The sequence below is a fragment of the Alligator sinensis genome, unplaced genomic scaffold, assembly GCF_000455745.1.
Source record: "Alligator sinensis unplaced genomic scaffold, ASM45574v1 scaffold1295_1, whole genome shotgun sequence".
Taxonomy (NCBI): domain Eukaryota; kingdom Metazoa; phylum Chordata; order Crocodylia; family Alligatoridae; genus Alligator; species Alligator sinensis.
Window position 1 is genome coordinate 3,824,599 of NW_005841880.1, and position 11,051 is coordinate 3,835,649.

The window sequence follows — 11,051 nt, forward strand, 5'->3', positions numbered from 1 at the left end:
CTGAGCAGGTCTTGTTTGCAGAAGGACTTTGCAAATTCTTTGCTGGGAGGGGAGAGCTCGGGTGAGACATAAAAGGGTGAAATTTTCCCTTCCGTCTGCAAGCCCAGGGGTGGGCTGGATCAGGGAGGCACACTGAGATGCCTTGGGGCAGGCATGGGTGCTTTGCATGGTTGCGAGGGAGCCTGCGTAGAGGCTTCATGAATGAGCTCAACTCTTGCCACTGACCTGGCAAGCCCCAGCGCAGCCAGAATCCCCTTCGAGACCCCCATAGCCCCACTCCGCTGAACACCTCTGTTGTCCAGCAGCGCCAGGAGGATGGATGGATGGATGGGTGATGCTGTCTCCCATCCCTGCCTCCCAGTGCTTACAGCAACGGGGAGTTCATATGTGCTGGCGTTTTGCCCTGCAGCACATCCTGGCTGGCGCCTGTGCTGGAGCTCTCCCTTGCAAAGATCACAGCCCTCTCCCACCCCGTGTGCTTGGCCCCTCCAGACCGTGCTCCAGCACACTCCAGTGCCTTGTGCCCTCTGCCCGGAATATGAATGAGCTGCCTGCACTTCACTGCAAAAATCAATGATGGCTTGCAAATTGGTGCTCATCTCCTCGTCAGCCCCCAGAAGCAACTGGCAGCCACTCCGAAACCAAGCCGAGCCCTTGCACAGCTCATCCCGGGCACTAATTACAGGGTTGCCTGCTGATGCATTTTAATCGGCTTTTATTTTCCCCGTAGAGCATGGCTACTGGGAACTGGCATTTCTGTGGGCGGGATTTGCCCCCTAGCCATTGGGGCGGATCAGAGGGCCCCACGCCCGCCTGGCTAAGATTGCCGTGCCTACGAAACCCATCTTCCTCCACCCACGGCTCAGGGAGTCACTCCTCCCTGGTGCCCCACACCTTCCTCAGGCCACTGGCTCTGATCTTGGCAGCTGCTCCTGCAGGAAGACAGGGCTGATAAGGCCTCATTATCTCCTGGCTCCCCACCCCTATCCTGCCTGGTCACATCTTCCCCTTAACAGGGGAGAACAAGCCTCACACTCATCTGTCTTGATGCTCTCCAGTGTCTCTGGCAGACTCCATCAGGCACCAAAGGGAAAGTGCTACCACCAGCCAGCCAGCATCCTCCCACAGCCCTGCCAGGCATGGTTACCTCCTGTGTTGCCTAAATGGCCTCACCTGATGGAGGATGGATGCATAGGAGCAGAGCACTGGCCCTGTGAGAGCTGCAGTCCAATTTCCAGCCAGTTGGAAAGGGAAAAAAAGCACCTCCCAGGGCAGCTATATGGACTGACACAGGCCTGAGTGGTAGGGGGGTCCCCACACCCTCTCTTTCCTACTGCTGAAATGCAGCTGTTCCCCTTACCCTCTCTTTCCTACTGCTGAAATGCAGCTGCATCTGGGGAGGAGCACAATGCCAGGATCTCTAGAGAAGTGCAGAGAATTTGCTTGACAAGGTGACTGTGACCTGAGCCAGGAGCGTGGCTGGGATGCCTGGGATCGCACCTTCTGCCTAGAGAAGCAGCAACTGGGACTCATGAACCACATCCTCATCCTCATCCACACACACAGACACCTGTCCCCTTTCTCTGTGCCCCCGTCCACTCCATGGTCTTGGGCTGAGTCAGGTAGGGCCGGGGGTCAGGGCACACTTTGAGGGCTGAATGACATGAAGCAGAACATCTTCACATGCTGCCTGCAGCAGGAGGCCCAGCGAGTGGTGGGAGCCGCTGGGAGTGTTTCCCCGCTACTTTGCTTCTCCCTTCACAAGGAATTGAAACCAGTGACAAGTGTCAGTCCCTGTGCCAGGCGGTGAGGGTGGGCCTGGAGCAGGGCAGGAGGGCCTAATGCCAGGGTGGGCACCTGGCCAGACATGGGTGCAAGGGCGAAGCAGGGTGGAGCTATCAGCAGTGCAAGAGATGGACTCTCAACGTGGGGGGCTGGCAAGTGGATGGGGAAGTGAAGCAGGGCAGCATGGCTGAGAGGAGCTGAGACACAGACACTAGCCCAGGGCATCAGCTGCAGATGCCTGGGCCAGAGCCCTTGAGTGGAGCCCAGGGCACCCTGGCCTGATTGAAGGAGATCAAGAGGCTACGTGCAAGTTGGTGCCCAGAGTTCGGCAAAAACAGCTGGAGCTGAGTCTCTTCCACCCCAAGATCTCATACAGGGATGTCACCTGCTCTCTGTGGGTCATGGGGCTGGCCTTGCTGGGGGACTGGTGGAGCTGGGGGTGGCTCTGGCATCACGCTGGGAGCATTTAGTGCGTCCCTGCTGTGTCCTGGGATGGAGATGCCCCTGGCTGGGAAGCCTGGGCATGCATCAATCACGCCTCAGCTGTCAAGGACCAGACCATTCCCAAGAGGCATTAGCTGCTGTAAGTGAACCTATAGCTCCGATGCAGCCCGGGGGCTCCGGGAGTGCAGCTGTGGTCTTGCCATGCAGAAGGGCACCCCGACATTCCCCTGGCTGCATTTGTCTCCAGCTGGATCCCAGGGGGTGTTGCAAACCGAGTTAATTCTTCAGGCCCCGAGTGCGGATGTGAAGACAAGGGCAGGGGTTGCACACAGCACTAGGGTGTCACCACCCTGGGGTGGAAGGGTTAATTGCACCTGGTGTGCAGCCCATTATAACATTACAGCAGTAGCCAGGGCCTGGGTAGCCATGCACTCTGTACACAGAAGGGCACACTGCCATGGCCTGGTTGCTGTCAGCACCAGGGCCAGCGAGGGCAGAGCAAGCTAGGGAGGAACCTCCACTCCATGTCTCCACTCGCATCCACCGAGACTCCCATGCCCTTCCACTCTCCCACCCGGCCCCCTCCCCTGCCCTGCCCCCAAGCCAAAGCCCGTATCACATTGTTCCAAAATACTGTATTAGAGGCCGCGCATGCAAGCTTAAAAAAGAGAAAACACAAAAAATAACCCCAAGCATAAACTAAACCAAGAGAACCACAGAACATCCCAGATACCCAAGGCTGTTGTGGAGCCGCAGGGGGGGGGCTCAAAAGCAGGCAGGTCATCCCAAGCTAGTCTAGGGGGTCTCCTTCCATGTAGGGGAGTGGGGGACAGCCCCCGGTTGTAAGGTTGTGTGTGGGATGGGAGCCCTGAGGAGCATTGAGGTGTACACACACACACACACACACACACTTTTACCCCCGTGCTCCCATTCTCACTCACACCCAGCTCTTTTCTCTCATTCCCAAGCATGCACAGCCTCACACACACCATCCCACACGCACACAGCCTCACACACACACAGCATCATACACACACAGGCTGCCTGTCAAACGTACACCCCCCCCTCAAGCTCTACGATCACTCAACTCCTTGCACTGGCTCCGCTCGGAGCAGACAGCTCCTGCCCCGGGTGCATCTCAGCTGTCAGGTGCAGTCCATGCTGCTCAGCTAGATTCATGAGCATGCAGGGCCTTCGGATGCCACCCCCAGCCCTGCTCTGAGCCGGACAGACTCCTCCAGCTCTCTCTCTCCATTTCCTCAGCAAGCCCCAGATAACTGGCCTAGGAGTGGGAAGGCCAGGGGAGTTCCCCCTGCCCCAGGCCTTCCAGCCCCTGAGCCATGTCATAGGTCCCCCTCCCTCTTGCCCTTCCCTTGCTCTCCCTTGGGGGAAGACACCCCTATGCATTTCCAGCCCCATCCCCAGCTCCCACTTGGAACCTGCACATCCCATGCTGCATCTGGTCCCCGCTGCCTCTGGGTCAATCCCAAACCACACTGCATCCCTTCTGGGCCACAGGCTGACCAGAGAGTGGACAGGGAAGTGAAAGCACGTCCAAGGCACGCTGGGGTCCAGCTTCCAGCCCACTCCCCAGGTCCTTGCTGCGACTTTGGGCTGTGCATGCAGGTGCCAAGGGGCTGGGACTGAGAGAAGGGTCCGCAAATGGCAGCTGCCGGGAGGGAACCCAGGGAGGGGGGTGCAGATGAACCAAGCAGGGAGGAAAGCTCCTGGCCAGGATGCCCAGCAGGGTGTGATGGCTTTCCCACACTGGTAAGCAGTGACCCTGCTTGGCCTGTGCTGGTGCATGGGTACATTGGTGCCATCCACCTTGTGCATCTTCTGTCCCTGTGGTTTTGGGTCAAATGGTGACTGCCCAAGGCAGGGCTGGGTAAGCTCCCCAGGTAACCACTGCTTGGTGTCTACAGCTGGAGAGCCAGCTAATGTCACTCAGAAGACAGATGCATCTAACCCCCCTTCTGTATCTCTGTTTCTCCACCCTCTCTACATACCCGCATCCTGCCCCCCTGCCCAGCCCCAGCCCCAACCCTAGCAGGCCCAGAATGAGGCCCCAGCCCTCCCACTCATGCCCTCCTTCAGTCCCTGCTGATGTGGTAGGGAGACAGGGGCTGGTGCTCACAGCTCCTCAGCTGGCTCCAGCACCACCTGGCTGGGCTGCCCGGGATCTGTCCAGGCCAGTGAGGCCAGGCCGTGCCCAACAACAGGGTCATCATGGCTCAGCCCCTCCAAGTCTGAGTGTCCGTCCTGGGGCAGGGCCTCGGTCCCGTTGCTCAGCGTGGTCTCTGCTGCCGGCTCAGGCAGCAGGTGGCTGCTAAGGAATTTGCGGAGGGCACCCTGGCGCTTGGGCTCTTTCTCCTCGGCATACTCTGTCCACAGGGGCTTCTCCGGCTCCTTGGGTCTCTCCTCACCATCCTTCCCCAGCGCATAGACCACACGGGAGGAGTCGTCATTGTGGAGAGACCTGGAGAACACTGCCATGGGGCAGGGGGGACACCAGATCCATCAGCAGAGCTCCCGTGAACAGCTGCCCATCACTGATCCCTCCCTGCCCTTCTCTCTGTAATTGGGAGAGTTACCCAGCCCCTTACAGAGCACAGGGACTGCCTCACTCAGCACCACAATGCAGCCACTTCTGGGGAAGAACAGAGAAAGCTGTCTAACAGTGCACGCAGCTATAGCTGGCCCAGTACTGAAATGCAGTCGCCTTTGGGGTGGCATTCAGCAGTTGCTTAATTGTACAACGGGGAAACTTTAGGACAGGAAGTGAAAAGCAATCCTGTCCCCATTCAAGCTACAGGAGGACTTGAGAGAGGTGAGGTGGGATGGGATTAAGAGAGCACTCTGGGGTTAATACCAGCCAAAAACTGACCAAGAGATTGTTAATTAGCTCAGCCAGGACTGTGGTCTTTCACTCTATGGGACAGACAGCCTCTCCGCAGCACGGCATCCCTTGGAAAGGGGCAGAGGGTAACATCAGCCCCACTCCTCTTCAGAAACACTCACAACATTACTATCAACCTCATCTGACAGACAGGGAAACTGAGGCATGGAGGAACTAAGCTGGTTCTCCTGTCTCCCAGCTGCATGCACAGCAAAGAGGTCTTCCCACCTGGGATCTCTGGAGTCAGGGGGCAGGGTGTGCGGTCTGCTTTTGTGCTCTGCACACGGCTGACACTCACCTCTCACCGGCCCAAAGTCACTGCTAGTCTCTGCCTTGTTGTGGGCAAAGGGGCTGATGGAGGGGAACACGATCAGGGCAAAGGAGAGTAGCAAGACCTGCAAGATGAGGGAGGCAGAGGTCAGTGGGACCCCCGAGAGCTGGTTCCCCGCACTATGGGGCAGTGAGGAGGGAACTTGATTCAGCGAGATGGCCACTGGCAAGACCCCTGTAGGGGTGTGCCACGCTGGCCAGGCACCACTGCTGTGTGCGAGGACCTTCTGGCCCCAGATTTCTGGTTCTGAAGCCATGCTCACAGCAGCCCAGCTGAGGCCCCACAAGCTTATTGCTCAGTTGAGCAGCATGGACCAATGGACTCATCTTCCCCGGTTCGAGTTTCTAGGCACCCAAAAAGACAAGGGGCTGGCAGGGGGGAGGTCACCAGCAGGAGCCGCTGAGGGCATCAGGGGTCTCATGGGGACTTGGAGATGGGGATCCTGGAGCAGGGAAGGGAGCTGGAGGGGCCTCAGGGTGTCAGCTGGGGTCCCCTAGCCCTGCCAGGGTGTTAGCAGAGAAGGGGGCTCCCATCACTCACCACGATGCAGGTGCCTGTCTGGGCGGCCTTGTTGCTTGACTGCACCACGAGCGTCTGCAGCTTTCTCAGCTGCTCCAGCAGGGATCTGTGAGTGGAAGAGACCCTGGTTATGGGGGTGCTGTGGAAGTCTCACTGCCTCATTGCTGGGGGAGGATCTGTGGGGCTCTGGACTGGGGAGCAGGCTCAGCCCCATTGCTCTGGGTATGGGCAAATGGAGATCAAAGCCCTCAATGAAAATGCCACCCTTACACCCAGGCTTCAGGGCAGGGTGGACATGGGTCAGAACCTGGCAGCGGGCTGTGGGATGCAGCACCCAGGTTCACTGGGGTCTCGGGAACCATGGACATAGGAGCAGGAGAGCTCGGGAAAACCCCACAACCACATGATGCAGCCCCTTGAACCAGGGGAAATCTGCCCCAGCTGGGGTGCAAAGTACAACCTTTGCCTCAAGGCTCCCTGTCTCTGGGTAAATCTGTCTGTGTTGCCTCATCCTGGGTGTTCAAGTTTAGATGGGGGCAGCCACAGCCCCTTTTATCCTCCCACCCAGCAGCCGGGCCCGGCTTCCCCAGCGGGCAGGAGCCACGACTTACGAGTTCTGCTTCTCCAGGTGCAGCACCTTCCTCTGCAGCTCCTGGTTCTGGGCCGTGCAGGCCGACATCCTGGGGAGGAACCGAGCAGAGGAGTGAGTCACGGCAGTGGAGGCAAGGAAGGAGCAGGGATGGGCTGGGGGCTGCAGAGTGCAAGGGCAGGCCCCTGTAGCTGGCTGGTGGGGTGGTACCAGCTGAGAAGCCATGGATTTCAGCCCTGGGGGGAAAAGGACCATGTTCTGTGGCTGTGCTGCTCCTGGTCTGTGAGTGGCCTGACCCCGTGGCACCGTGTGGAGCCCATGGACGTGCCCAGGGACCTGTTCTGCATTGACACTGGCTCTGCCTTGGGGCAAGTGGCTGCATGATGCACGTGGTGCTGGGCCCAGAGTGAGACACAGCCTGGCACAGCTGGAAGCCTCTTGTCACTAGCATAGAAGAAGCCGACCTGTAGGCCTGGCGGGGTACGGGGACTCCTCACCGGGTCTCCAGCCCATCGATGTACTCCTTCTTCTTCTTCCGGCTCTCCTGAGCTGACTGCTTGTTCCGGATCTTCCTGCGGATCTTCTTCAGCACCCGCTCCTCATACTGCAGGAGTCGAGGGTAATCCAAGGCATTAGCATTGGCTGTGGGGCTCCCTGGCTGTGTCCCCCTACACCTCCTCCCCTTAGAGAGTGGTACACACTGGGCCACTCAATGGCTCTCCCATGGGAGGCTCTGCCATGCAGTCTCCTAGCTCCCCCCACAAAGAGAACATCGCTGTGTGAAGAGGAAACTGAGGCACGGAGAGGGGCTGTGACTCGCTGCAGGTCACACCAAGACAGTGAGAGGACCCAGGAGTACAGACCCTTGCCCACAGGACATGCCCTCTAAACCCAGATGTCACCCAGAGAGCTCCCCACACCCAAGGCAAGTTGCTTTGGGAGATGATGTGAATGGCCTGGGCCCATCCTGCACCCAGGTCTGCCTATTGGCCACGCAGGGGCTGTTCAGACACTGTCTCCCCCATCACAGTCTCCTCTGCCTCTCCCAGTCCCTTTCATGGGCCCAGTTCAGCCCAGTCCACAGTGCTGAGCTCAGCAGGGAACTCCCAGTCTGACCTGGGCATCTCTGTACCTTGGTGAGGGGCAGCTGGGTAGGCAGTGTCATGCCCTCCTTGGCTAGCAGCTTCTTCTCATCCTCGGTCAGGACCAGCTCCTGGCAGTGCCCGGGGCCCTGTCTCAGCAGCACCGGGTTCATCTGTTGTTGTTGTTGCTGCTGCAAGGCCACAAACACGTTATGCCCCCAAAGCGCTGCGCCCTTCACCCCGTGCCCCTGTGCTCCTCCCTGGGAGGAGGGTGAATGACTGTGCAAGGCGCAGGACAATGGAAGTCTGCCCTCTGCAACCCACAGCTGCAGCACAAGTAGATGCAGAGACACCAGGGATGGAGAGATAAACCTAGAGACACAGGGGGAGGAATGGAGGGATGGCTGCAGAGGTATCAGGGAGGGTGGATGGAGTGATGGATGGGTGGGCAAGGGTGTGGAGGAGATGTGCCAGGCACCTACCGTCTCCGAGCTGCCGGACAGCAGCAGGTCCTTCACGGTGAGGGTGCAGGATGATGGGAGCTGGCTGGGAGCGGGCAGGTCCCGGCTGTCCTCGGGGAAGAACCCGGGGTTCCACATGTCTGCGATGAAGACACTGTCAGTGCAACCTGTGCCCCGCATGGGGACGATCAGCTGGCAGGCTCCTCAGCCAGGGGCTTAGCCATGGCATTTGTCCTGCCTCCCAGCTCGCCTGGGCTCCCCTGGCTCCCCTGCCACTGGGTCTGGGCCCTGCCTGGCACCTGGTCCCATCGCCTGTCTGTGTGCACAGCGAGCAGGAAACACGACCAGCTGTGCCGGTCAATGCTCCAGGCTCGCTGGGCACCACCATGCAGGGAGCCAGGTGATGCAGTTGGCATGCCCGGCTCTCGGTGCCAGCCAGGGAGCTGGTGCCACCTGCTGGGGACACGAGGCTTTGCCAGCACGTGCCATGGTCCCTGCAGCTCAGTCCAGGTGACACAGGGGACCCCAGATCTCACAGCTCCCACCTCCCCAGCCAAGCTCCATCCCCCCAGCTCCACCTCCCTCCAGCTCCCCCTGCACCCTGACTCTTGGGGAGAACCCACCCAGGTCTATGGAGACCTCCGAGTCCCGCAGGTCTGCCACGGGCACTTTCAGCATGGGCAGGGCCTGGCAGGAGTCCTGGTAGCTGTACATGGGCTCGCCGTGGCCCCCATCCGAGTAGCCGCCTGGGCTGCTGCCGGGCACGTAGCCTGGGGGGCTGTCAAGCTGGTCGGAGGTGGGGTCTTCAGAGATGCCGCTGTCACTGGCCGCAGGAGACCAAGCGGAGGAGTCGGAGACAGAGTCCCCAGAGCCCAGGAGGGAGCTGAGGAAATCCTCATTTTCCTGGCTGCCCGGCAGCTGCTGGGGATGACAAGAGACAATGGGCCTTGCTGAGACCAGGAGCTGACTGCCACCACGGCATGCAGGGACCAGCCAGGCTGGGAGATGGCGAGTCAGCAAGGGATCCAGTGATCCCAGCACGAGCATTCGGAGGGTCTCGGAGCACTCGGATCTAAGTTGGGATTCCCGGGGCACCCAGGGGCTGGAGCGGGGCCGCTGGCACCAGTGCCCTGGGTTCCTCTGGCTGGTCTGTAGCTGGAGGGACTCCAAGCAAAGGGATCACTGGGTAGTGGGGTGGGGGAGAGGATCAAAGCTTCACTGACACCCCCAGTGCCTGTCCCCTTCCTGCACTAGCCCCTGCCCTGACTCAAGCGGGGAACGGATGGACTCACGCTGTCCTCTGGCCCCGGCCACGCAGCCACAGGGCCCCCAAACTCCACATTGCGAAGGATCCCATCCTGCCGGTCAAACAGCAGGTCCAGCAGCTCCAGGCTGTTGATGCTGCTCATCTGGCAGCTGGAGGCCATGTCTGTGGGGGGAGAGAGCACCGTGAGCCAGCTCAGGATGGGGGTGGGTGGGACAGGGGACTCGGTGCTGGTCTCGGGGATATAACCGAGGGCCTCCTGATTCCCCTGCTGCCGGGATCCCTTCCTTCCTCTGCTTGTCTCAGGGCCAGATTAACGCATAGGAAAACTAGGCACATGCCTAGGGCCCTAAGTGAAGAAGGGGCCCAGTTGTGCTTATTTGACATATTAAAGTTATTGAGTGAAAAAAGTAATATCATCTTCAGTTGGGGGCCCACGAGTTTGCTTGTGTAGGACCCACTAAAAGGTTAATCTGGCCCTGGCTTCTCTCCCTGGCTGGAAAGGTCCTGTCCTCCCAAGCCATCCTTTGCCAGCATTTCAATCCTGCCCTCTGCCCTGGCCCAAAGGCTGCTTCCTTCCCTATGGCCCTGCCCTAGGCCTGGCAGGAAACCACCAGGCCAAAGGGGCTTGGGGTTAGGGAGGCCATCATAAAGGACATTCCGGTTTTCTGCTGCTCTATCCTCTATTGATACAAAACCCGATGCCTTTATGTCCTCTATTTTTCTCTTCAAGAGAAAAATAGAGGGCATAAAGGTGTCCGGTTTCGTATCAATAAAGGACAGAGGACAACCGGACTGTCCTCTATGATGGCCACCCTACTTGGGGTCCCCCCAAACAACCCCCTGGGGAGGACTTACTTGCTGGGCCCAGAGTCCCTCCCCTCCCCACCCCACCCCACCCCACCCTACCCCAGCTCCTTGCAGGTGACGCCTGGACTCTGCCCCTCGGGCTTATCTACCAGTCTGAACCTCCTGTACCCTGGCACCGTCAACTGGGAGGAACCAGCTGCCCAGTGCTCCCGTCCCTTCACCTTGCCCCAGGGCTGTATCACTGGGGGCTGCCCAAGGGGGCCGCACCTTAGAAGCTGCTGGGTCGGGTGCATGCATTCACCAATGTGTGTGCGTGTGCAATGGTGCATGTGTGTGCTTGCGCACACCAGGCTGCACGTGCATGTGTGTGTAGGCGGGGGAGGGATGTGCACATGTATGCAAGCACATTCCAGTGCCCTCTGAGGTGTGGAATCCAGATTGCCAGACTGTGTTTCTTAGTCCCTGTAGTGCCAGCACCTAAGGGGGATTCTCCATTCATTTAAGAGGCAGGGAAAGCCTGCTCCTCCTTCCTGCTGTGGTGGGGAGAGGCTTGCATGTTGGGGGTGGGGGGGAGGGGAAGGAGATGAGACAGTGGCACCATAGCAATGTGTGCCCCACTTGCATGTAACAACGGTCCCATCCAGCTGCTCTCATGCGTCCCTGGAGGGGACTAAGCATGAGTCTTGCCCTGCTGGGTCCCCAGCTCACCCCTGCCCTGCACTGAGCCTCTGGAAATGGGCAATGCCTGACTCCCTCCAGCCCAGCCCTGCCAACGGACATGTGCCAGGCACCTTGTTGAGTCCTGGATGTAGGGAACTGGTGTGGCCAGGGCCTGTGCCCGCCAATCCCCCCGAGTGGCAGGGGGAA

General features: G+C 59.5%; 1 protein-coding gene across 2 annotated transcripts in view; it reads right to left on the bottom strand.

The window, feature by feature from the left end:
- Positions 1–2,844: 2,844 nt before the first annotated feature.
- Positions 2,845–11,051, bottom strand: part of CREB3L3 (cAMP responsive element binding protein 3 like 3) — a 10,111-nt gene continuing 1,904 nt past the window's right edge. The window contains exons 2-10 of one of the 2 annotated variants that reach the window (XM_025196577.1): positions 9,403–9,539; positions 8,734–9,028; positions 8,132–8,250; positions 7,700–7,840; positions 7,065–7,171; positions 6,590–6,658; positions 6,000–6,084; positions 5,427–5,523; positions 2,845–4,718 (exon numbers count right to left, since the gene is read on the bottom strand). In XM_025196577.1, the coding sequence (XP_025052362.1) occupies positions 4,363–4,718; positions 5,427–5,523; positions 6,000–6,084; positions 6,590–6,658; positions 7,065–7,171; positions 7,700–7,840; positions 8,132–8,250; positions 8,734–9,028; positions 9,403–9,537 (1,404 nt within the window). In that variant the 5' untranslated portion in view covers positions 9,538–9,539 and the 3' untranslated portion in view covers positions 2,845–4,362. Of the gene's footprint in view, positions 4,719–5,426; positions 5,524–5,999; positions 6,085–6,589; positions 6,659–7,064; positions 7,172–7,699; positions 7,841–8,131; positions 8,251–8,733; positions 9,032–9,402; positions 9,540–11,051 lie in introns of both variants that reach the window. The other variant, XM_014516859.2, reaches the window with a different exon arrangement.